The sequence below is a fragment of the Cetorhinus maximus genome, chromosome 9 (genome assembly GCF_964194155.1).
Source record: "Cetorhinus maximus chromosome 9, sCetMax3.hap1.1, whole genome shotgun sequence".
Classification (NCBI taxonomy): domain Eukaryota; kingdom Metazoa; phylum Chordata; class Chondrichthyes; order Lamniformes; family Cetorhinidae; genus Cetorhinus; species Cetorhinus maximus.
Window position 1 is genome coordinate 47412085 of NC_135887.1, and position 27433 is coordinate 47439517.

General features: G+C 41.3%; 1 protein-coding gene across 2 annotated transcripts in view; it reads right to left on the reverse strand.

The window, feature by feature from the left end:
• usp32 (ubiquitin specific peptidase 32) overlaps window positions 1-27433 on the reverse strand; it is a 243952-nt gene that overhangs the window by 157313 nt on the left and 59206 nt on the right. For both annotated transcript variants that reach the window (XM_078548648.1, XM_078548646.1), the window contains exon 3: window positions 2831-2936. In XM_078548648.1, the coding sequence (XP_078404774.1) occupies window positions 2831-2936 (106 nt within the window). The remainder of the gene's footprint in view (window positions 1-2830; window positions 2937-27433) is intronic.

A 27433-nucleotide genomic window follows, 5' to 3' on the forward strand; every position in this document is an offset into this window, starting at 1 on the left:
ATCTCTGTCCTAAATGGGCATCCCCTCATTTTGAAACAGTACCCCCAAGTTTTAGATTCTCTCAAGAGAGAAACATCCTTTCCACATTCACCCTATCAAGTCTCCTCAGGATCTTAAACGTTTCAATCAAGTCACCTCTTCTAAACTCCAGCGGATACAAGTCTAGGCTGTGCAACCTTTCCTCATAAGATAACCTGCCCATTCCAGGTACTAATCTAATAAACCATCTCTGAACTGCTCCTAATGCATTTACATCTTTCCTAAATTAAGGAAACCAATACTGTACACAGTACTCCAAATGTGGTCTCACCAATGCCCTGTATAACTGAAGCATAACCCCTCTATTCTTGTATTCAATCCCCTTTGCAACAAATAACATTCCATTAGCTTTGCTAATTACTTGCTGCACCTGCATACGAACCTTTTGCGATTCATGCACTAGGCTGCTCGGATCCCTCTGCATCTCAGAGCTCTACAATCTCTCACCATTTAGACAATATACCTCTTTTTTATTTGTCCTGCCAAAATGGACAACCTCACATTTTCCTACATTATACTCCATTTGCCAGATCTTTGCCCACTCACCTAACCTACTATATCCTTTTGTAGCCTCCTTAAGTCCTCTTCACAACTTACTTTCCTAGCTACCTTTGTATTATCAGCAAATTTAGCAACAATACCATCAGTCCCTTCATCCTAATCATTTATATGAATTGTAAACAGTTGAGGCCCCAGCACTGATCCCTGTGGCACACCACTTGTCACATCCTGCCAACCAGAAAATGAGCCATTTATGCCTTCTATTTCCTGTTAGCTGGACAATCTTCTATCCAGGCTAATATGTTACCCCCTACATGAGCTTTTATTTTTTACAATAACCTTTGATGACGCACCTTATCAAATGCCTTCTGAAAATCTAAGTACAGCACATCCACCAGTTCTTCCCTTTATCCACAGCACCTGTTACTTCTTCAAAGAACTCCAATAAATTGGTTAAACATGATTTCCCTTTCACAAAACCATGTTGACTCTGCCTGATTACCTTGAATTTATCTTAGAAGCTATTATTGAAGATGTTATAACAGGGCACTAACATCTTATGGCAGATATTAAACTAACTGGCTGATAGTTTCCTGCTTTGTCTCTCTCCCTTTTTGAATAAAGGAGTTACATTAGCTATTTTCCAATCTAATGGAACCTTCCTCGAATCTGGTGAATTTTGGAAAATTAAAACCAATGCATCAAATATCTCACGAGTCACTTCTTTTAAGACCCGAGGATGAAATCCATCAGAACCCGGAACTTAGCAAATTGTTGGAACTGCGGGTTGACAAGTTACACTTCCTGGTGATTGTAATTTTCTTGAGTTACTCCATCCCTTCCAATTCTTGATTTACAGCTATTTCTGGGAAGTCTCTTGTATCCTCTATAGGTGAAGACCATTGCAAAATAACTACTCAATTCATTTGCCATCTCATTTTCCATTATTAATCGCTCAGGCTTACTTTCTACAGGATCAATGCTCACTTTGTTAACTCTTTTCTTTTTTAAATACCTATAGAAACTGTCTTTATATTTCTAGCTAGTTTTCTCTTGTACTCTAATATTTCCTTCCCTCTTTAATCTTTTAGTCATTCTTTGCTGTTGTTTATATTCTAGCCAATCTTTTGACCTGCCAGTTATCTTTGCACAATTATATGCTTTTTCTTTAGTTTGATACTATCTTTAGCTTTTTTAGTTAACCACAGATGGTGGATCCTCCCCTTGGAATTTTTCTTTGTTGGTACGTATCCATTGTGTATTCTGAAATATCCCCTTAAATGTCTGCTACTGGATCTCTATTGACCTATCCCTTAACCTAAATTGCCAGTTCACTTTCACTAGCTCTACTTTCATGCCCTTGTAATTGCCCTTATTTAAGCTTAAAATACTAGTGTTAGACCCAGTCTTCCCTTCCTCAAACCGAGTGTAAAATTCAATGATATTATGATCGCTGCTACCTAGGGTGCCTTCACCATGAGGTCATTCATTAATCTTATCTCATTGCACAATACCAGGTCCAGTTAGCCTGCTCCCTGGTTGGCTCCAGAACATGGTGATTTATTTATTTTTATCCAATCATGGTATGTGGGCTTCCCTGGTTGGGCCAGCATTTCTTGCCCATCCCTAGTTGCCCTTCAAAGTGGTGGTGAGCTGCCTCCTTGAACCACTGCAGTCCACATGCTGACCTAAGAAATTATCCTTAAAACATTCTATGAATTTGTCATCTATGCCATCTTTGCCCATCTGGTTGTTCCAATCTATATGTAGATTAAAATCCCCCATGATAACCATCACACCTTTCTGACAAGCTCTCACTATTTCTTCTTTGATACCCCATCCTGTGTGATTACTGTTATGGGGCCTGTACACCACTCCCATAAGTGACTTCTTGCCTTTATCATTCCTCATCTCTACCCAAACCGCTTCTATATCCTGGTTTCCTGCACTTAGGCCATTCCTCTCTATTGTGTAATGTTGTCTTTAATTAACAGAGCCACCCCTCCACCTTTACTAACTTCCTAAAATCACATACCCTTCAATATTTAGGCCCCAATCTCTCAATCTCGCTGTAATGGCTACTAGATCACATTTGTTTATCTCTATTTGCACTATTAGTTCATCTTGTTTGAATGCTACATGCATTCCAACACTGCTTACAAAAACAATGAACTTTTGCATTATATCAGGGAACAATTCCAATAGAGTACAATCTTTACCATAGTTTTTAATCTGTGAATTGACAGTTTCGTTAAACATATAATAATAATGATGGTTATGGAGTACTTACACTTAGCTTTTTCTTCATCCCTTCCCCTTGTCAGGAGGACCAGCCCCACTATCAGGTTATTAAAATGAAGGCCTTTTGACGTTCCACCAAATGAATGATAAATGACCTAGAGAAATAAAAATAAAAATCAAAAAGTTGATAAATTATACTTTAATTACTTCTTAACCTTAGATTTTTCTCTAAATAGTTCTGTGGAGTTATGTAAACATTTTGTAAAAATCTAACCTCTCATTTCCTACACAATTTAGTTTTGAAATATTAATTCTGGTTTGCCTTTAAATGTACCATAGCCATGATACTTATATACTTCATGTTGATAGGTTAAAGCTATTGCAAATCCAACGTGTGCTCCACAGCAACCAATGGGATGAAATTCTTTTATAACCATCAGTTATGTACCTGGGCAGCAATACAACATGTGGTATGTTACTAGAATGCTGTTAAAACACAATTATAGTAGGCCATAAGATGTAGGAGCAAAAGTAGGCCGTTCAGCCCATCGAGTCTGCTCCACCATTCATGAGATCATGGCTAACCTGATAGTGCTCAGCTCCACTTTTCTGCCTTTTCCCCATAGCCCTTGATTCCATGACTGATTAAAAATTTGTCTACTTTAGCCTTGAATATACTTAATCACCCAGACTCTACAGCCCTCTGCGGTAAAGAATCCCACAGATTCACAACCCTCAGAAGAAATTTCTCATCTCTGTCTTAAATGGGCGACCTATTACTCAAATTATGCCCTCTGGTCCTAGACTCTCCCACAAGGAGAAGCAACCTCTCAGCATCTACCCTGTCAAGCCCCCTAAGAATCTTATATGTTTCAATAAGGTCATCTCTCATTCCTTTAAACTCCAATGAGTACAGACCCAACCTACTCAATCTCTCCTCATAAGAAAATCCCTCCATACCTGGGATCAACCTAGTTAAACTTCTCTAGACTGCCTCCAACGCTAGTATATCTTTCCTCAGATAAGGGAACCAAACTATTCAGTATTCTAGGTGTGGTCTAACTCGGGCCTTGTGTAGTTTTAGCAAGACTTCCCTATTTTTATACTCTATTCCCTTTGAAATAAAGGCAAACATTCCATCTGCCTTCCCTATTACCTGCTGAATTTGTATGCTAGCTTTTCGGGATTCATGCACAAGGGCCCCCAAATCCCTGTGTGCTGCAGCTTTCTCCATTTAAATAATATTCAGCTCCTCTATTTTTCCTGCCAAAGTGCATAACCTCACATTTTCCCACATCATATTCCGTCTGCCAAGTTTTTGCCCACTCACAGCCTGTCTATATCCCCCTGTAGACTCTGTGTCATCCTCAACACTTGCCTTCCCATCTCTTTTTATCATCCACAAACTTGGCGATAGTACATTCACTTCTCTCATCCAAGTCATTAATGTATCTTGTAAATAATTGTGGCCTCAGCACTGATCCCTGTGGCACTCCACTAGTTACAGGTTGCCATCCTGAAAATGTCCCCTTATCCCAACTCTGTCTTCTATTAGTTAGCCAATCCTCTATCCATGCCAATATACTATCCCCAACACTATGGGCTCTTACCTTAATAAGTATCCTTATGTGCGGTACCTTATTGAACGCCTCATCAATACAAATAGCTAATTCTCGTGATGGTAGAGTTTTGGCTACAGCTACCAGTAAGTATGCACAACTGTTAAACGCCCTATGCTTTAATGGAGTAACAAAGTTCAATATTCTGTGCGAGAAGGACCTACACGCTTCAGAGATAGACTGTTACTCCAAAAAGCCACTCATTAAATTTGTCAAGGAGTTCAACGAGATTTCAAATAATTAGAGACTATGGAAATTGCAGAGGCCTGTAGGAAAGGTTACTTAATTATTCCTGATAGATGGCGAGGGGAGCAAACAAAACACAGGGACATATAATCATTCCCTGTTTACAGAGATATCTCCATCAATGTCAGATTAACAGTGGAATTTTCCAATGAAATTCAATACCAGATGAAAAGTTACAACCAATTAACACTTGGTAAATCTAAACTTGCCAATGGCTCTTTCGTCATATATCACCCAGTTTTTTCTCTTCAACAAAAGTACCAAGTGAATGGTCCTTTTCAGTCCTCACCATTACAGATGTCAAGAATGCCACATAAGATGAACAAACATCCGAGTACATTGGTCACAGAAAAGGACACAGGTTCTGACAATACCTCACGTGTAATGCCGTAAACCTTTGCTCAAGAGTTAGCATGGAATGTGGAAAATTATCCAGATATGATCTGTACACAAAAGGGAGGACAATTCTGACCCAGTCAATTACTGCCCCATCAACCCATTCTCAAACATCACTATAGATATGGAAATAGAATTGTAAACAATATTAAGTGGTACTTACTCACTAATAACCTGCTCACCAATGCTCAGCATGGGATCCATGGAGGCCACTTGGCTCCAGACCATATTAGTCTCAGGTCAAACATGGACATAAAGAGCTGAATGCAGGTGAGACTAACTGCTCTTGACATGAAGGCAGCATTTCATTGAGTATAACACCAAGGATTTGATGGGATGAGAGAGACTACTCAGAGTCAGAGTGACAAAGGGTGATGATAATGGCTCTTGGAGGCTAATTAGCTCAGTCCACGATATTGCTGCAGGAATTCCTCAGGACAGCAGCCTAGGCTCAAGCTTCTTTAGCTTTTTCATCAATAGCCTTCCTTCCATTGCAAGGTCGAATTGCTCAGCTCCATTCTCAATTCCTCAGATAATGAAACAGTTCATGTTTGCATGCTGCAAGACTCAGTCAGCATCCAGGCTTGGGCTGACTAAGTGGTAAGTAACCTCTTTAAAAATCATTCATTGGATGTGGGGGCAAGAGTAGCATTTATTGTCCATCCCCAATTACCTGAGGTGGTGGTGGCAAATCACCTTTGTGAACCGCTGAGTTCCAGGTGCTGTTCGGCAAGAAGTTCCAGGATTTGATCCAGTGACAGTGAAGGAACAGTGGCATAATTCCAAATCAGGATGGTGTGGGGCCTGGAAAGGATCTCCCTGATGTTAGTGTTTGCATGAGCTGCTGGTTTTTCTAGGTGATACAGGTTGCCAGTTTGGAAGATGCTTTTGAAGGAGCCTTGGTGGGTTTCTGCAGTGCATCTCATAGATGGTATGCACTGTGCCAGTGTGCCAGGTGGTGGATAGGGTGCCAATCAAGTATGTTGCTTGGTCCTGGGTGATGTTGAGCTTTTTGAGTGTTGACAGAGCTGCACTAATCCAGGCAAGTGGGGAATATTCCATCACAAGCCTGACTTATAAATGGTGAAAAGGCTTTGGAGAGTTAGGTGTGTTACTCGCTGTACAATTCAGAGCTTCTGGCCTGTCCTTGTAACCTAAGTATTTATATGGCTTGTCTCAGGGTGTTGATGGGGATTCAGCAATGGAAATGCCATTGAATGTCATGGCAAGATGGTAAGATTTTCTCTCGTTAAAGATTCAGGATTTACAAGTGCCAATTCATGACCATCTCCAACAAGAAAGCACCTAACCACATTCAGTAGGATTACCACAACTGGGTCCTTCACCATCAACACCTTGGGGGTCAGTAAGGGACAGACACTCAATTAGGCCCACCACATGTATGTGTAGCTACTACAGAAATTCAAGAGACTGGGTATTCTACAGTAAGTGGAGCATCACCTGATTTCCCAAAGCCTCTCTATCACCTACAAGGCACAAGTCAGGAGTGTGATGGAGTACACTCTACTTGCCTGGTTTTATGCTACTGCATTAACACTAATGAAGCTTAATGAAGTTCAATGACACAGTTATCTGCTTGATTGATTTGGTGCCAAACATCTCCCCCTTCACCGCAAATATACCATGGTTGCAGTGTGCACTATCTACAGGATAAACTGTACCAAGTCACTGCAGCTTCTTCAGTATCACCTCCAAACTTCTGATCTCCACAATTAGCAGACTGGGACAGCAGGTGCCTGGGGACACCATCACTGCCAAATTCCCTTCCATGTACTCTTCACTTGGACATATTTGGAAGGAACAGCATCAGTTGCTCAGTGAAAATCCTGGAACTCTATATTTAAGATTGTAGGAGCACCTTCACCACAATGACCGCAGTGATTCAATGTGGCCCACTACAACATTATCAAGGGAAACTGCGGATCGGCAATAAATGCCAGCTATGCTGGTGATGCCCATATCCGAAAAATGTTTGTTTTAAATGTTGTAAAAAAGTGTTTACCAATAACGTGTGAGTAACAGCCAATGGCAAAGTTTCAAAATGCCAGCCAGTACTGCACTGGCAAAGCTTTTCCATTTAAATTCTGGGTTCTATTAAAGGCCTAAAACTGCAGGAACAGAAGCATTGCATGATGTACCTCCAATGGTATACAATTACCTATCAGCACAATAACCACCACAAAGAGAAGGCAGTGAAAGCATGTGGAAAAATGTCAAGCAGCATTAGTGCCCTATTATGTCACAATGAATAACAGAGGTAGTTCAATATATTCCACAAGTAAAGCTATATTCATTTTCTTAGTTATATTTCACTTGATAACATCCAAAATTATTTGCAAAACCTGATATATTGAAGGATTACAATAAAAAGTGCAAGCATGGTTTTATGATAGAAATGTATCAAATGGACCAGTATTGATATGCTCTCGCTGCAGTCAACGAACTAACTGCAGCATAAAAAGCATGGACTGCAGCAGCTCAAGGCAGCAGCTCATCACCACCTTCTCAAGGGCAATTAGGGATGCTGTCCTAGCCAGCGACACCCACATCCCGCAAATAAATAATTGCACCCCCCCCACCAACAAAAATAAATCGACATAACAAGAAGTGAGTCATTTTTAATGAATATTTTCTTACCTCTCTTCTTACTCTTGATTACACCATGCTCCTTTCACTGCCAAAATAGGCAGCAGGATCCCCAGTCCAACATGTCCATAGTCCTTATGCATAAACATTGGACGATTTTTTTTTAAACTCATGCTCCCGCACTAGAACCAGATCAAGCAAACTGGCAATACCATATCCCCAAGATATATTACTTCTGCTGAACTGGTTGTCAGCAAAGTGTGAGAGTTCACTAAGCATTCCCTTTTATCTCTCTTAGAAAAGCAACATACTTCCAAATGGCCCTCAGACCAGGAATCAGACAAAATGTCCTGTCACAATACATCAGTGCATTAACATGGTGCACCACTAGATAATAAGTCTTGTGACTTCAGTTATAAGCCCAGCATCTGTTTTTCTATTGGCACATTGAAAAACTCAAAAGATCATTTCACCACTTATTTGCCAAATGAGTTATATTTACCATCCTCAATATTTCTAACATCCACAATATTTCTAACAGTAAGCTAATGAAGTCTTCGCTAAAATATATAAAACTGAACTACAGAAAAGAATGCATGGCCAAAAAGCAGATCATAAAATCATAAGAAATGTCAGACAAACTCAGAAATTGACAGCAGCCAACAGAGCAGTGTGCCATATTGTAATGTAAACTGCTTATTTGCTATTATGTATTAGGATTACTTCTCATACTATGAACAGTTTAAAACTCCAGCACCATGAACAGCTGTATCTTGCAGCACCCCCAATGTAAATATTGGGAGGCAACTCGGCCTTTGAACACTAAAATCAATGTAACTGATATTTTTTATAAATTTGAATAAATTCATAAATCCAGTGATAGCTACTTCTCTTTGCAAACTTGGTTTAAAAAAAATTGAGATATTAAATTTGCTTGCCTATGCTTTGTCCTTTTACATAACCCACTCACACTGAGTACCCATGTCTTCCTCTTTTTACACCCAAGCTCCAATGTCTCTGATGAAGAGTCATACGGACTCGAAACGTTAACTGTCTTCTTCTCCACAGATGCTGTCAGGTCTGCTGAGTTTTTCCAGCAATTTTTGTTTTTGTTCCAATGTCTCTGCCTTTCTGCTACCTCCAACATGCATCTGCCTCCCTCAAGGCCACATCAACAGTCCATCGCACCACCTGCTGGGCACTTTACATCTTTTGGTTTTCTTCTACTGCCTTTGATGAATGCATTTTTGTCAGTTCTCGTGTCAGCTGTCAACACCCCTGCCCACCAATCACCCAACTGTCTCCCCCAGTCAATGATCATTGCTGCCATTTCTCTTCACTCCCAAGACCTCAATTCCCTCACCACCCTCCCAATTTTGCTGATTTTATTTCCTCTTCCTCACCAACATCCCACATATTTCCCTCGCATTAGCCTTTCACAGCCAGCACTACCCACCACATTCTGATGGTCTAACATTCCACGCTCAGTCCTAGCATCATTGCACATACATCAGAAGTGTTGCCAAATCCTGCAATCATGCTTCTAGTTTTGTCAAAACATTACATCCAGCCCAATGCTGCTACATAGCTTAGCCCTCTTATCAACATAGCTCATTACTCACTCCATGGTGCTTCAAGACAACCACTCATTAGACCTTGAAACCCGCTCCCACTATTTCCATAATTTACCACTACCATTCACAATATCCTACATCTCAAAGCCCTTATTCCAACACTCCAGCCTAATACTCTTCTCACTTTTCCCAAATTGGAGCACCACTTTCTCAGTACCACCATATCCTCTCATTCCTTTCCTGCTCATAGAAGTCAGGACTGCCCCTTTCAACAGCAAACAACTTCTATTTACAAAGTTCCTTTAACATAATAAAACATCTTAAATCATTTCACAAAGGCATTATATTAAAAAATACACAGAGCCACATGAGGAGATATAAGGGCAGATGACAAAAAACTGGGCCAAAAAGAGTAGGTTTTAAGGGGCGCCTTCAAGGAGAAAGTTAGAAAGGACGAGGGGTTATGGAGGTATTCTATAGCTTACAGCCTAGGCAGCTGAAGACATGGCCATCAGAGGTAGAATGATTAAAATCAGAAACCATCCACAGGCTGAAGCTCAAATATCTGAGGGTCACAGGGCCAAAGGGGATTACAGAGATAGGGAGGAGCAAGACCATGGAGCGATTTGAAAACAATGATAGGAATTTTAAAATCAAATTGTTGCTTAACCAGGAGCCACTTTAGGTCAATGAACACAGTGGTAATGGATGAACAGGATTCGGTGTGAGTTGAGACAATGACAGCCAAATTTTGGGTGACCTTAAGTTTATCGAGGATAGAATGTGGGATGCCTGCTAGGTATACATTGGAATAGCCAAGTCTGGAGGTAACAAACTGCAAACCAATACTATCTTCCCATTTTGTATGTACCCTGGGACAGTTCATGCCCAGGACTGCACCTGGGCAGTTCATGCCCCTCTGCTCACCACCCACCTCTTCACACGTGCTAGGGTGAAGGAATATTGGAAATGTCAATGCTACTATGTCCCACAAGCTCTTTCCTGTCACTCTCATTGTGAAGCTAACTCTAAGCCCTGCAACTCCCATGTCCTAGCACCAACTTACCACCATGTCTTGCCACTACCACTCCCACAACTTAAGACTCTCAAACCCCAAGATCTCCCTCCATAATGCATAAATATATCTCAAAACCTTTACCATACATTTACATTAATTCTTAATTTTCTTCTTTCCACAAACAGCTCATTTCAGTAAAGGTGGAATGTTACTTCTATTCTACCCCACTTTCCTTTGTTTGTCTTGAGACTGGCTTCTTGTGCAATTCTTTCCTCTCCTTTCACCCCATTATTGATGGCCAAGGTACCATGTTCTGGAATTCTATCCCTAAATCCCTCTTGTCCTTTGAGACTCCCTACCATCCACTTAGTCACCCCTGCTAATTTCCTCTTTTGTGGCTTGTCATCAGTTTATGTGAAGCACCCAGTGATCTTTCTGTTGGTTGATGTAGTTATATAAATTGCTGTAAGGCAGCATTATGCCCCTTGATAATCAGAAACAAAGTAAAATAGGAGCAATTTCAAGTTTGAAGGTATAATAATACAAAATACGGTCAAGCAAATCCGGGCCCTTCGCACTTGCCAATTAATGGCCAACAATCCTAAGTTAACAATGACAGTAGGAGCAGGGAAGGAAAATTGCTGCATCTCATATTTTAAACATTTTTTGGCTTTCAATAGAGAGAGAGATAAATTGATTACTTGCTCAGCTTACTGAGTCACCAGTTGAAGTAGTCCTGATCATGACTGTGCTGAATGTAATAGCTCCTCAACCCTTCCAAACCTGAGTTCTCATATGACATGAACTTCTGGCCTTAGAAGTTATGGAAATATGCTGCTGGTATTTATTCAGTAAAGCATGCCTGTTAAATTCCAATACTTAAATCACGAGGTACATATCTGAACTCACTTAAAAGGTCTTCAAATTTATTTTCCCCAAGATTACAAGGATATTTTAAATCAGTTTCTACAAAAGATTCAAAGAAAAGAGTAGACAAAACATGCTTAAGGTTCACAAAATTAAGTTTGAAGATGTATCCTCCAGAACCAGCCACACCACTAGCTAAACCATTCTTGCACAGCTATAACACTAGCATCTACCCAACAATGTGGAAAATTGTGCAGGTCAGTCCTGTCCACAAAAAGCAGGACAACTCCAATCTGGTCAATTACCTCACTGTTAGTTACTTCCAGTCATCAGTAGCATCACTGACAGTGCTATCAAACAGCACTTATTCTGCAATAGCCTATTCACACACCCAGTTTTGGTTCCATCAGGGTGTCATGAAATCCATTGATCTGTGTGTCCGAGTACTAAATTTGCACTCTGTGGGGATTGTAACATTTAAGGTATAGGATGTTCCAATGCTTGCTACGCTGGCTCCTGCCTAGTAACAAGGGTGGGTCTCTCAAAGTGTTTTGATAGGGCACCAGATCAGTTCAAGGGTCAGTGAACAGCTCTTCTTGAGGCAGTCAGTTTGAGGCAGTCTGCCAGCCAATAAGTGGCACAAAGGAAAAAAAGAGACAGAAACAGGTCCCAGTTAATTTTTAAAAATGGAGCAAAGAAACAGGCTCCAACTTGAAAGAGTAAGCTGCAGGAAGCAGACTTTAAGTAAAGGGGGGCGTTGGAGCAAAGGTATCCCTTTGGAGCAGAGGTGTTCTGCTTGGCATGGCCATCGATCTGTAAGTGTGCTTGTAAGGTAGTGTTTGAGTGTGCTCGTAAGCTAGTGTTTGAGTGTGCTCGGGAATCCAGGGAAATGGAACTTCGGAAGGCGAGACTGAAACCCTACAAAGTGGACCACTGTTAAAGCCACCCAAGTGGGAGCAACGTTTGGAGAGAATTCCAAGGCAGGATCTCCAAATGTGAAGATTGGAAACCCTCGTGAGAAAGATGAAGTTTCAGTGAGATTAGTTGGCTCACAATGTGACAGATGTCTGGATAGGGGTGCTGAGAAATCCAAGGAATCGGACTTCATACTTACTCTGAATGTTAAGAGTAGAAAATAGATTTGTAAATTGTTTTTTTTTAATCTTTCTGACCTTGTACAGAAAAGTTTATTTTTGCTTATTCAAAACTTGTGGAATCTTGTGACTTTATCCACTTGGTAAGCATCTTAAATCTCAAACTTCATTGTTATTGGTCCCTAACCGGATCTCTCCCTCCAGGGTCTAGCCAAAGATCATAACAAGGGTCACTCAACTCCTGACCTGATTACAACCTTGGTTCAAAAGAAAGAAAAAAGAGGGAGTTGCGAAGTCTGCCAAATCCCACCAGTAATGAGGCTGGGAGTAGGTCCTAGGGAGCTTCCACTCGGCATTGCAGCAGCCTGGACAAAAGTGCTGAACTCAGTAGGTAAGGCAAGAGTGATGACTGCCTTTGACATCAAGGCAGCATTTGACTGAGTGCGGTATCAAGGAGCACTGGCAAAACTGAAGTCAATGGGAATCAGGAGGTAAACTCTCCACTGGTTGGAGTCATATATAGCACAAAGAAAGATGGCTCTGGTTATTGCTAGTCACTCACCTCAGCATCGGGGAAGCACTGCCAAGTTCCTCAGGATAGAGTCCTAACCTTAAAAATCCCCAGCTCCTTCAGCAGTGACTTTCCCTCAACATGTAGCCAGGAGATTTGGGGATGATTCATACCAGGAGTTCACTGATGACTGCACAGTACTCAGCGTCATTCGCGACTTTGCAGTTACTGAAGCAGTCCATACCCACATGCAGCAAGACCTGAACAACATTCAGGCTTGGGCTGATAAGTGGTAAATCACATTTATGCCACACAAGTGCCAGGCAATGACCAACTAAAACGGGAGACAATTTAACTATCTCCCCTTGACATTCAAAGGCATTACCATTGTGGGCAGCAAGGGGAAGGAGAGGGAGGGAGACAAGGAGAGGTGGGAGGGAGACAAGGAGAGGTGGGAGGGAGTCCCCTCTGGTCACTGTGCATTAACTGCAGTGTGAGCACCAAAGGATGTCTCCATGTGATTGCCATGTCCAGTCTGATGTGGGAGGACAGCCAGGTTCAGGAGTTTGGGACAAAAACTGGAAAAACTCAGCAGGTCTGACAGCATCTGTAGGGAGAAAGACAGTTAACGTTTTGACTCAGTATGACTCTTCTTCAGAGCTAAGACAAGCATCCGCTGCTTCCAATGCGGTCTCCTCTACACTGGAGACACCAAACACAGGCTGGGTGACCACTTTGCAGAACATTTTCGGTCTGTCTGCAAGCATGACCCAGACCTTTCTGTTGCTTGCCATTTCAACGCACCATTCTGCTCTCATGTCCACATGTCTGTCCTTGGCCTGTTGCAATGTTCCAGTGAAGCTCAACGCAAACTGGAGGAACAGCACCTCATCTTCCGATTAAGCACTTTACAGCCTTCCGGACTTAACATCGAGTTCAACAACTTCAGACCATGAACTTTCTCCTCCATTCTCACCCCTTTTTAATCCCCTTTTCTCAACATTCATTTTTATTTTTAAATTTTAATATATATATATATATATATATATATATATATTTTTCCCCACTTATTTTTTAAAAATTATTTTCATTTTTATTCATTGATTTATCCCCAGCTTTTAGCCTATTTTCGATCTTTTATCCCACCACCATCCCCTCCCTCCACCCACCCCCACTAGGGTCATCTGTCACTTGCTCATGTTATTCTTTCCAGAATGCTTACCCTTGTCCGGCTATTATCACATTCTGCTTTCTATCCTTAATGTCACCATTAGCACTTTCTTTAGCCAGTACCACCACCACCACCCCTTCGACCTTTTGTTTATGACATCTTTGGCAATCTCTCCTTTGCCTCCACCTATCGCTGGCCTTCTATCCAGCTTCACCTGCTCCACCCCCCTTAAACAGTATAAATTTCACAACGTTTTTACTTGTCTTAGCTCCGAAGAGTCATACGGATTCGAAATGTTAACTCTCTTTCTCTCCACAGATGCTGTCTGACCTGCTGAGTTTTTCCAGCATTTTTTGTTTCTGTTTCAGATTTCCAGCATCCACAGTATTTTGCCTTTATTCAATAGTTTGGGAGTCGGTATGGAGCAGAGTTGAGAACAAATATCCCCTCTCTCCATCTCTACCCCCCAATCAGTATGCACAACCGCCCCTGTGCCTGAACTGCGATTACCCCACACACTGCCACACCACTTACCTCGCTCAACATCCCCACAGCTGGTTAACAGGTAATTCACTGGGGGCTTAACGCAGTACCACTAGAAGTGAAGGGGGTCAAATTAGTGCCTTCCAGGTCCCCAGGAGCTGCTTGAGCTGCGGATGCAGGGTCCAGGCTGGCAAGAGACTGAGTGACAGCAGCCAGGTCTGGGCTGGTGCAATGCCGAGTGGCGGCTCCCAAGGACCTACTCCTAGCCTCACTACTGGTGGGATTTGGCAGACTTCGCAGCTCCCTCCTCTTTTTTTTCTTTTTATGCTTCTCCTCAGCCTCGTCATCCAGCAGGTAGGCAAAAAGCGATCGGTGTCAGTGCACCAAGTCTGCATGGTGACAGCCAGAATTAATGCTCCTCACCCTCCAATCATTAGCTCCCAATCCATCCACCATTGCTGCTCCTCCAATCATAGACTCTATGGAGGAGCAGCAAGAACAGGAGGGTGGGAACATGCGACTGGAGGAGCTGGAGCAGTGACTGTGGGAGACACAGAATCTCTGACTGGAGGAACACTTCTGTCTGTCCTGTGCTCACTGCTTCTCCAATCACTACTCTGCAGTCAGTTCCCACTTTCACTGACTGAGAGCAAAGTTGTGATTTTTTTTAAGCCCAGTGTGTTAGGCTAGCCCCGAAGGTCAGAACATGTATTTAAAAAGGCAGATTTCCGAGATGCCAAAGTCAAATATCTGCCATGTGGTGAAAATTTCTCATCCCTGATACAGGACACGTCAGGAGTTTGATGAAATAAACTTCACATATCTGGATGACAGCAGCTCAATGCCATCCAGGACAAAACAGCTCACTTGATCGGCACCCCATCCATCAGCTTAAACACTCACCTCTTCCACCGCTTGTGCACCATCTACAAGATGCATGTAGTAACTTGTCTAGACTCTTCAACAGCTTCTTCCAAACCTGCGACCTCTATCACCTTGAAGGACAAATCCAGTAGGCAAATGGGAACATTATCATCCGCAAGTTCCCCTCTAAGCCACACACTATCCCAATTTGGAACTATATCGCCATTCCGTCATAGTCGCTGGCTCAAAAACCTGGAACTCCCTTCCTAAGACTACTGTTGATGCAGCGGTTCAAGAAGGTAGCTCACCGCCACCTTCTGAAGTGCATTTAGGGAAGGGCAAAACCCTTCCCCAAACCAAAATGCTGGCCTTGCCAGCGACGCTCACATTCCACAAAAAATGTTTTTAAAAAACTAGCTAGTTCTTGAGACGAACTTCAGCATCTGTGAACAGAATATCATACTTTGCAAAGGTTATATTGTCCGTAAGTACATTGCTAGGATGTCTGACTAAAGAACAAAGAATTTGAACACAATCTATACAAAAAATGTTTGACAAATAAAACTTAGACTAAGCTAAATATTAAATATGATTAGATGAATTCCAGCAAAATGTACCATCACAATAATGCAATGTCATATGGACATGATTGGATTGGATAGCATGATTGGATAGCACACTCCCTCCCACCAACAAAGATCTCTTTCAAGTGCATTGACAAGGTCAGAAGGCCTCGATTGGAAATACGTCAAAGTTGTCCTACAATACTTGCAAGTGCCATTTTCATACAACTGAACTCTTGAATTTATGTTTATTTACATTTGTTGAAGGAGCCCTTGCTGCAAAATTTCTCTGTGGAAGTGGTAACGCTTATTTGATTGTATGCAAGAACCCACTGCTCATGGTATATCTCTTTAGTCAAAAAAAAATCGTATATAACATTTTCTAGTTTCAAATTAGTAGCCCATTTAGTAAGGACAGTTATAAACAGATTATACATTCAGCAATTCATGATGAAAAAATGACTACATTTAAGGAACTTTCAGGAAATTTCTTGAGTGAGGCAGGAAGAAATATATGCCAAGAAAGTCACATTTAAAAAAAAATTACCCTTAGACAGGAAAATGATGTATTCCACAAAATACGTTTTAAAATAATCTTGCAACCATATACCGAAAACCTCACTAAGGCCATTTTTTGTTGTGGGAGAGTGGGCAGAAGAAAGACTCTGAGGTCATCACGCTAACTGTAGCTACTTTTGTTCAGTTTTGCAACCTGAATGGATTCCTCGGTCAACTGAGGACACTTTTGCACTCTCATCTGTCTTCATGCCGGTGTATTCTTTCCTTCACGCCCACCCCACATAAACATTGTTATTCTTTCTCAATGCTCTTCAACTCACGATGTCCCGTTGCTTCCAACAATCTTCACTACCCAGTTGCCAACATTCGATTTTACCTGGCTGACATTATTAGATCTTATTGTTTCTGCTCTTCGTCTAGTTGCCACCAAATGATACAAATTCAGGTCTGTCCCAAATGTCAAACTCAGTTTCAATGATGTTCATCAGTTTAAATGATTTGTCTCCCTGCAACTTACAGGCATTGGTGGCAGCAGCCAGTACTTTAACAATAAAACCTTACGTTCTGGACACAACCTCCATTTCTTATGCTTTAGTACTCCGTCAATCTCAATGAACACTCACTGAGTTAACACTAGAAGAGACAGTCAGTTTGCATACTACGTGACAAATATCTAGTTCATGGTTCATGCTAATATTTTCGAGATGGTTTTTAATCTTGAGAAGATTAAAGTTTAACTGTAGAAAATGGGATAAACGCAACTAAGCAAGCTTAGGGTCTATTACACTTAAAAGGTTGGGGCCATGTTGACTTAAGGAGTTAACAGCTAGAAAGGCAAGATGGATCAAAGTAGGCTAGGTCATCATGGAGATGGGTGGAGCTTAAGAAGTTTCTCTGGTTTCAATTTAACTGCTGGGAGGAGTTTTCTGCAGCAGGGGAAGAGGCTGGATACTGAAAAGGTGCTGCTGTTAGCAGGCTCCCGGCAGGTAGGGCTCAGAAAAGCCCTGGAAGCTGTCCGGTGAACTAGGGCTCAGGAGAAGCCTGGGGAGCCAAGGTGATGGAAGGTCATGCTGGAGGGGGTTAGGGCTCAGAAACAGCTCTGGAAGTCGGGAGAATGGAGTTCAGAGAAACCTTAGGACAGTGCCAGCTTAGTGAAGCTAGTGGTCTGCAAAGAGCTGGAGTTCTGCTGGTAATTAGAAGCAGGAATGAAGCTTCATGAATCCCGTGGAATGCTGTCTTGAGGAGAGGTTTCATCATCGAGAGGTGAACAGTCATTGAGGCAATCCGAGACAGAGCAGCTTTTGAGGGAATTCAGTGGCTAGGTCGTTAAAAGTGGAGATTTGGAATCCCTTGTGAGGGAGATAGAATTTTAACAAGATATTGGGACTCTCAATGGTCACTGACATCTGGCTGGGTCGCATATGCCATTAAATTTGCAGAGAGTTGTGTTTGACCACAGTTTGCCTGTCAATTCATATTTACTTCATGTTAATTCTGAATGTGAGTGTATAAGATTGATATTGTAAATTATTTTACTGTTCTGACTTTGCGTGGTAAAGTTTGTTTTGCTTGTTTAAAGCTGTGGAATCTCATGGCTTTATTCTCCTAGTGGGTAACTGGGGTTTCAGCTTTGTCTACTTTAAACAAGTTACTGGACCCTAACAACGATTATATAAAGTCTATGCACCAACCCACTTCATTGGGCCCTTTATTAACATAAAGTGAATTATCTTCTCCTGCTCAGGCCAGAGTTCCTTTCCTTAGAGTTTCTTGACTGCTCCTTTCATGCCATGCGCTCTGATTTTAAAAAAACCATCCTTAACCCTCAGACATCATTAAAGTTTGTCAATACGAAGTAGCTAGATGCCTTACTAAATAACTGAATATCACAATGAGTTGGCCATTGTTTAGGATCTGTGTGCAAAACAAATGCCAATCCCACATTTCAAATTCCTCTCATCTAAATCACTATTAAACAGAAAGCAATGGAAATACCCAACAGGTCAGGGAGCATCTGTGGAAAAACAGCAGTATTCAGCATTTCAGGCCTTTGGCTCTTCCTCAAAACCATAAGCCCGAAACATTGACTTTCCTTAGGCGAAAGACTTAAATTGTTGACTACTGCTGTTTTTCCACAGATGCTGCGTGGCCTGATATGTATTTCCAGCTTTTTCTATTGTTATTTCCAGCATTTGTAGTATTTTTTGTTCCCTTTCGTGCAAACTCCAGCTCAAAACACATTCAAATCCATTCATGTGTAACTTTGTGGAAAAATAGCCAAGAAATCCTGAACTGTGACAGAGTTGAACTACATAGAAACCGTACTCTAATTGAACTATGCCTCATGCAATTATTATTTTATTAAAAAGAGCAAAGGTTTTGTAACGTTGACTAAGATATTCTTAAGTAAAGAAAAATTAGACCTATAGCTTTTCTGGGAGTTTTTTTTAATTAAGATAGTGATAGTCGAAATTTCAAATAAATTTTGTTGGATGCAAAAAGTAGTTTTATATTGTTACAATCCATTTAGGGACCAGTAACATTTTGTTTAAAGTAGGCAAAGTTTGAAATCTCAGCTACCCACTAGGAGAATAAAGCCATAAGATTCCACGGTTTCAAAAAAACAAAATAAACTTTGCTATACAAAGTCAGAAAACTAAAACAATTTACAATATCTATCTTATACTCTAACATTCAGAATGAACATGAGGTAAACAAGAATTAACAAGCAAGCTATGTTTGAACCACCACACTGCATATTAAATGGCTGACACAACCAAGACAGGTCAGCAATCCACCCAGACGTCAATGACCACTGAGTCACAAAATCTGTCTCCCTCATGAGGAATTCCAACTCTTCACTTTCGAAGATCTATACTCAGAATTCCCTCAACAGCTGCTCCAACTCAGACCGCCTCAGTGAATGTTGACCAATGGTCCAATTTCTTTTGAGACTGTGTTCCACAGGATTCACAAAGCTGCACTCCCACCTCTGATCGCCAGCACACTTGCAACTCTTTTGCAGACCGTTAGTTTCAATAAGCTGGCACTGCCTCTGGATTTCTCCGAACTCCTGTCGCCTGGCTGCAGTGAGCTATAAATGGCTCCCAGGACTTCTTTTGAGCAGTCTCTAGCACGGAACTAGCGACTTTCCACCACTTTTCTAACTCCCCAGGATCTCTCTTGAGCCTGCTAACAGCTTTCCAGGCTTCTCTGAGCTGCAAACCACACGTGGTGTAAACTGCAATCAACCCCTTCTCCCAGAAAACACAGATAAATCCCCCACCCATCTCCATGATGACATTGTCTTTCAGGGAAAACCAAATGCTTTAAAACTAATTTGGCTCTTTGCAAGCTGAGTAGACATCACGTCTCCAGCTTGCCAACTAAGTAAGCCCAGCTACTGCTTTATGACTCCATCTCTCATATTCTGACTCTCTGAAATAAACATGGGTAATCTTCTGAACTGTCATTTTTTATTAGGTGTTCTGGCAATCTCTAAAGCCCAGCATTTTAGTTACCTTACCTTCACAACAACAATCTTCCCAGAAATAAACACTACCTTTGAAATATTAGCATGAACCATAAATTATATATTCATCATAATATCAAGAAAGATGAAATCGCAAAATGTCAAGGTGTCTGAGAATAATACGGTGTTATAAACAGAACACATTTAAGAATCAAGTCTTCATTTGAACAGAACAGTCAAAACAATCAAAACCAAATGAAAATAATCATGACTACTCTTTTTCCACACAATATAAGTGCGGTCAGAATGAACATAGACTCTCCATTCATCAGCTTCACTAAAATCATGGGGGCTGGGCAATCACGGACAAATCAAATTGTCTTAAAAATGTGCCATCATCGCAAAACAGCAATTAAAATAGAGTAAACATAAGGAGCAGGTCTGTGTAATTTCAGATCTCATATTACACAGTGGAGACCAGTTCTTAAAATGTTGATGAACAATGAAAAGCCACTTCCCCAAATCAGAAACCATTTGTTGAATTACAAAAACAATTTTAATCTAGTCAGTTAGACAAGGAAATCACTACAATACACAACCATTAGAGTGAGGAAGATCCAAGGAACTCTGGACTTGAATGAACATTTTGGAAAAGGTTTTATCTTACTCGAGCGGGTAGATGCAGGATGTTTCCTTGGCTGGGGCGGGGGGGGGAAGACAACAATGATGACAGTCTTAGAATTAGGGACAGGCCATTTAGGGCTGAGATGAGGGGGAATTTCTTTACTCAAGGGGCTGATGAATGTTTGGAATTCTCTGCCTCAGGGGACTGTGGAGGGTCAGTCGTTGAGTAAGTTCAAAATTGAGATTGATAGATTTCTGCATGTTAAAAACATCAAGGGATATGGGGATAGAGCAGGAAAATGTTGTTGAAGCAGAAGAGCAGCCATGCTCTCACTGAGTGGTGGAGTGGGCTCATGGGCTGAAAGGCCTACTCCTGCCCCTATTCCTGATGCTCTCATGGAAAATCAGCTAACATTACTAAAATATCAGAAGCAGTTCTAGTTCTTATATTGTGTAATTTAACATGTGAAAAGGAAGTGTGATAAAAATTAGAATTTTATTAGTTGTTTCCCCCATTCTATTATTTTTCATGGGCCAATTCCTCCATGCTTATTTTCACTTTCCATTCACACATTGGTTGAAAGTGAATTAAAGTTCAGGGAAAGTACCTTTTCACTGCCTTCTAAAATAACCCAACAAAATTCAATGGGGGAGTGGGGGGGTGGTTTTGGCACCACATCATTAATTTGGTCAGTCCAAAATCTGGGATGCCACCCGAGTGACTAAATGATAGCATAGCCACTCTATGCATTTGAAAAACGATACTGGCATTAGACCAATCTGCTCTCTTGAACCGATTTCCACAATACCCAAATTCACTTCCTTAATCCTTTGGCGGCTGGCAGTTTTAAATAGCTCCTGCTCCTCAGCTACTTTCCCTTCCCTTTAAGTCTGCCATCATCAACCTCTCCTCAAAATACCCTCTCAATCAATCCACCCTTCCAAACTACAACCCCATCTCCAACATTCTTTTCCTTCTCCAAAGTCCTCAAGTATCACCACCTAACTACATGTCAACCTTTCTCAACTTTCCAATCAGGTTTGTTATGATCCAGTAGGGGCGAGTAATTTATTGTTTAAAGTAGACAAAGATTAAAATCCCAGGTACTTACTAAACCACAAGATTCCATGGTTTTTAAACAAAATAAACTTTACTTAAGTTAGAAAAGCAAAACAATTTACAACATCTATCTTATACTCTAACATTCAGAATTAACATGAGGTACCTGTGAATTAACAGGCAAACTGTGGTCAAACACACTACACTGCAGCTTAAATGGCAGATGTGACCAAGGCAGATCCCATGGATTTCTCAGCAAACACTCAGATGCCTGTGCAACTCATAGTGGACACTGTCATTAAAACTCTGTCTTCCACATGAGGGGTTTTCAGCCTTCACTTTCAAAGATCTAGCCTCTGAATTCCCTCCAAAAGTCATTCCACTGCGGACTGCCTCAATGACTGCTTGACTCCTGATGGTTCAATCTTTTTTCCTGAGACTATAACCCACTGGCTTCCTGAGGCTGCACTTCAGCACTGACTCACGGGCACAACTACAGCTGTTCAGCCATACCAAGCAGAACACCACCATTCCAAAGCGTTACATTTGCACCAATGGCCTGCAGCACAGAGTCACCAACCTTCCATTGTCTTTTCAGCTCTTTAGGGCTTCTCCCGAGCCCTCACTACCTGGAGCCTACCAACAGCAGCATTTTTGCTGCCCGGAGCCTCTTCTGCAGCCTCCCAAGGTACCCAGTAGTTTCTCTCCCCAGTGGACTTGCTTTCTAGGTCCTCCCTCAGTTCTCTCCCCCTGTCCTAGGACTCCCCTTGTTACAGTGCCCAAAACCAGGTCCTGTGATTGCTATTTTCATGCCATGCAGGCATACTCCCGATGTCCTGGGTGACCGAGCCCTTAACTGGAAAAGCAAAACTGGAATGGAGCACGTGCAGCCTATCCACCGTCATGCTCCGCATGTGCAGGGAAACTCTTGGGCCTGCTGGGAAATGGTGTCCTTGGCCTCTTCCTGGAAGAAGCTAAGTTCACATTTCTTAACAGGTTTTCATTCATGCCAACATTTGTTGCCCATCCTTAATTGCCCTTGTAGATGATGGTAAGCTGCCTTCTTGAACTTCTGCTGTCCATCTGCAGGTACACCTGCTGTTAGGGAGGGAGTTCCAGGATTTTGACCCAATGACAGTGAAGAACGGTGATTTAATCCCAAGTCAGGATGGTGTGGGACTTGGATAGGAACTTGCAGATGGTGTTCCCATGCATCTACTGCCTTTGCCATTCTTGGTGATAGGGATCGCAGGTTTAGAGGGTGCTGTTGAAGGAGCATTGGTGAGTTGCTGCACTGCATCTTGTACATAGTACATACTGATGCCACTAAGCGTCGGTGACGGAGGGGGTGAATGTTTAAGGTGATGGATAGGGTGCCAATCATGGGGACTGCTTTGTCCTGGATGATGAGCTTGAGTGTTGGAGAAAAGCTCATACAGACAAGTATTCTATCTCTGTCTTAAAAGGGCGACCTCCTATTCTTAAACTGTGTCCTCTAGTGCTTATGTCCTCCACGAAAGGAAACATCCTCCTGGTATCCACTCTATCAAGTCCCTTCAGGATCTTACGTTTCAATAAAATCACCTCTTATTTTTCTAAACTCCAATGGGTATAGGTCCAACCTGTTCATTCTTTCTTCATAAGATAAGCCCTTCATCCCAGGAATTAACTGAGTGAGCTTTCTCTGAGCTGCTTCTAACCCAATTATGTCCTTTTCAAATAAGGAGACCAAAACTGTACACAATACTCCAGATATGGTTTCAAAAGGGCCCTGTGCAATAAGCTTACCCACTTCTACATTCCATTCCCTTTGAAATAAACACCAACATTCCTATTGCCTTCCTAATCATTTGCTGCACCTGCATACTAACTTTTTGTGATTCATGTGCATAACACCCAGATCCATCTGTACAATATAGTAATGAACATATGAATTAGGAGTAGGTCATTCGGCTCCTTGAGCCTGCTCCGCCATTTAGTAAGATCATGGCTGATCTGACCGTGGGCTCAATTCCACATTCCACTTGCCCCCGATAACCTTTGATTCCCCTGACAGTCAATAATCTATCTTTGCCTTTCAAGGTTCATTGGCCCTATCTCCACTCCGGCAAAGAGGGCTCCAAAGATTCACATTTCTCCTCATCTCAGTATTAAATGGGAAACTCATTTTTAAACCGTGTCCCCTAGTTCTGGTCTCTCCCACAAATCCTTTCAGCATCCATCCTGTCAAGTCCTCTCAGGATCTTGTGTGTTTCAATAAGATCACCTCTCAATCTTCTAAACTCCAATGGATACATGCCCAGCCTGTCCAACCTTTTCTTGGAAGATAACACCCCCCATCCCAGGTATCAGTTGAGTGAACCTTCTCTGAAGTGCTTCTAATGCATTTATACCTTTTATTAAAGGGGATGACCAAAACTGTACACAGTACTCTAGATGTGGTCTCACCAACACCCTGTCCAACTGTAGCAAAACATCCCTACTTTTATATTCCATCCCCCTTGTAATAAACGACATTTCATTTACCTTCCTAATCACTTGGTGTACCTGTATACTAATTTTTTTGTGATTCATGTACCAGAACACCCAGGTCCCTCTGCACATCAGAGTTCTGCAATCTCTCTCCATTTAAATAACATTAGCTGTTTTTCTATTCTTCTTGCCAAAGCAGACAAGTTCAAATTTCCCACATTATATTCCATCTGCCAGATCTTTGTCCACTTGCCTAACCTACCTATATCCCTTTGTAGCCTCATGTCTTCTTCACAACTTACCTTCCTACCTTTCTTTGTGTCATCAGCAAAATTAGCAATGATACATTTGGTTCCTTCATCCAAGTCATTCATATAAATTGTAAATAGTTGAGGCCCCAGCACTGATCCCTATGGCACTCCACTCACTGCTTCCTGCCAACCCAAAAAAACTCATTTCTCCCTACTCTCTGCTTATTAGCTAACCAATCCTCTATCCATGGTAAGGTGTTACCCCATACACCAGGAGCTCTTATGTTGCATAGTAACCTTTGATATGGCACTTCGTCGGATGCCTTCTGGAAATCTAAGTACATCCACAGGCTCCCCTCTATGCACATTGATTGTTACTTCCTCAAAGAACTCCAATAAATTAGTGAAACATGATTTCCCTTTCATAAAACCATGCTTGATTGCATTGAGGTTTCCTAAGTGCCTCACTATAACCTCCTTAATAATAAATTCCAGCAATTTCCCTATTACAGATGTTAAGCTAACTTGGCCTGTAGTTTCCTGCATTGTCTCTTTCCTTTGTTGAATAGAGTCACCACATTTGCTATTCCAATCTGATGGGACCCTTGCAAAATCTATGGAATTTAGGGGAAAAAAACTATGTATATACTTTCTTCTAAGACCCTAGGATGAAGTCTATCACAACCTGGGGACTTGTCAGTCTTTAGTTCTAATAATTTTCTCAGTACCCTTCCTCTGGTGATTGTAATTGTTTTAAGTCCCTCCTTCCCTTTCACCTCCTGATTCACATTTATTTCTGGGATGTTATTTGTACCCTCGACAGTGAAGACACACAAAATATCTGTTCAATTCATCCACCATTCCCTTATTTTCCATTATTAATTCCACATTCTCAATCTTTAGAGGATCAACACTAACTTATTTCCTCTTTTCCTTTTTAAATATCTGGAGAAACTTTTACCATCTGTTTTCATATTTCTAGCTAGCTTTCTCTCGTAATCTAATTTCTCCCTCCTTATTAATCTTTTAGTTGTTCTTTGCTGTTCTTCATATTCTGTCCAATCTTCTGACCCACCACTTATCTTTGCGGAATTATACACTTTTTCTTTCAATTTGATACTATCTTTAATTTGTTTAGTTAGCCATGGCTGGCGTGTCCTTCCCTTAGAGTCTTTCTTCCTCACTGGAATGCATCTTTTCTGAGTGTTCTGAAATGTACTCTTAAATGTCTGCCACTGCATCGCTACTGACCTATCCATTAACCTAATTTCCTAGTTCACTTTGGCCAGCTGTGTCATCATGCTCTCATTATTGCCCTTATTTAAGTTTATAAAATGTCTTAGATCCGCTCCTCTCTCCCTCAAACTGAATGTCAAATTAAGATCACTGCTACCTCGGGGTGCCTTCACTGAGGTCATTAATTAATCCCATCTCGTTGCACATTACTAGTATATCCTGTTCTCTGGTTGGTGCTAAATGTGAACTCATTAAATGTGGCTACCTTTGCCAATCTGATTTGTCCAATCCGTGTAGATTAAAATCACCCATGATTATTGCCCTACCTTTCTCACAAAGGCCCGCTATTTCTTCCTATATACCCCATCCTACAGTGTGGTTATTGCTAAAAGGGCCTATAAAGCATGCCCACAAGTGACTTCTCACCTTTACTATTTCTCATCTCTACCCAACCTGATTCTACATCTTGATCTCCATTGTACCAATGTCATCTTTAATTAATAGAGCTACCCCTCCACCTTTTCTTAGTTTCCTGTCCTTCCTAAATGTCATGTACCCTTGAATATTCAGGTCCCAGTCTTTGACATCCTGCAGCTATGTATCTGTAATGGTTTTCAGATCATACATATTTATTTCTAATTGTGCTGTCAATTCATCTGTTTTGTTATGAATGCTATGTGCTATTCAGATGCAGAGCCTTTAGTTCATCTTTTTACAACTTTGGTAACCTCTAGCCTTATCTGATGCACTCTTAGGTCTGTACATTTTGTCACTCTCTGCCATGCTCTGGTCATAATTTCCTTTATTGCTACCTTCTCAATTTAGATCTTCCCAAACTTGATCCCTTTCCCTCACTAAAGCCCTTTCTTCCGCACTAGTTATTTGACTCACCAGAACACTCACCCTAGCATGGTTCAGATGAAGACCATTCCAAAGGTACAGTTCCTACTTTTCCCAGTGCTGATGCCAGTACCCCATGAATCAAAACCCATTTCTCCCACACCAGTCTTTGAGCCACATATTTAACTTTTTAATCTGATTTACTCTATGCCAATTTGTTCATGGCTCAGAGATTATCACCTTTGAGGTTCTGCTTTTTATTTAGACCCTAGCTGCTCATCTTCCCTCAGTAGGGCCTCTTTCCTAGTTCTGCAATCTCTCTCCAATTAAATAATATGCTGCTTTTCTGTTCTTCCTGCCAAAATGGACAAGTTCACACTTTCCCGCATTACACTCCATCTGCCAATTTTTTGCCGACTTAACCAATCTATATCCCTTTGCAGACACTACCTCCTCTTGACAACTTACTTTCTTACCCACCTTGGTGTCATTGACCAATTATCTACCTAAAACACAAAGGTGCTACCTGTGATGGCATCTAAAATGGTGTGTAAATGTCAAAAGCCCCCATTTCCCAGAAGGGAATCAAAGCTACCACTGCCAACTTTATTTGAAGAATTTACACATTCATTAGATCCGTGATGAGCCCAAGTTAAATGATTTTTTGGGTTTCCTATATTTCAACAGTGACTACATTTCTGAAGTACTTCATTGGCTGTAAAGCACCTTGGAAACATCTGGTGATCATAAAGCAGTATGTAATGCAAATCACCTTCTTTCAGGAGCAAAATCTATTTCTATTCTAATAACTATCTAATAACAAGCTCAATTATACATAGACTGTGTCCATCAATAAAAATGGTAGAATGGGAGACCTGTAAAACAACTCCACAAGACACAATGAGTTATTGCCTAAACAGCAGTATAGGCAGTAAAGGCTAAGCCTAGACTAACGCCAAGACCTTCCATCTGAAAAGCAATTCTTAGTTCTAAAGAGTTTTGTGGTCATAAGCAGGGATATCAATTGCTGCCTTCAACAACAGACAAGATGTCCTGAAAATGGTGAGGATATTAGAACTAGATTACCAAAACAATCTAGTCTGGCAATTTATATCTTAATGTGCTAATATATAAAGCTTTTTAAATCCATAGGCAACAGTAAATA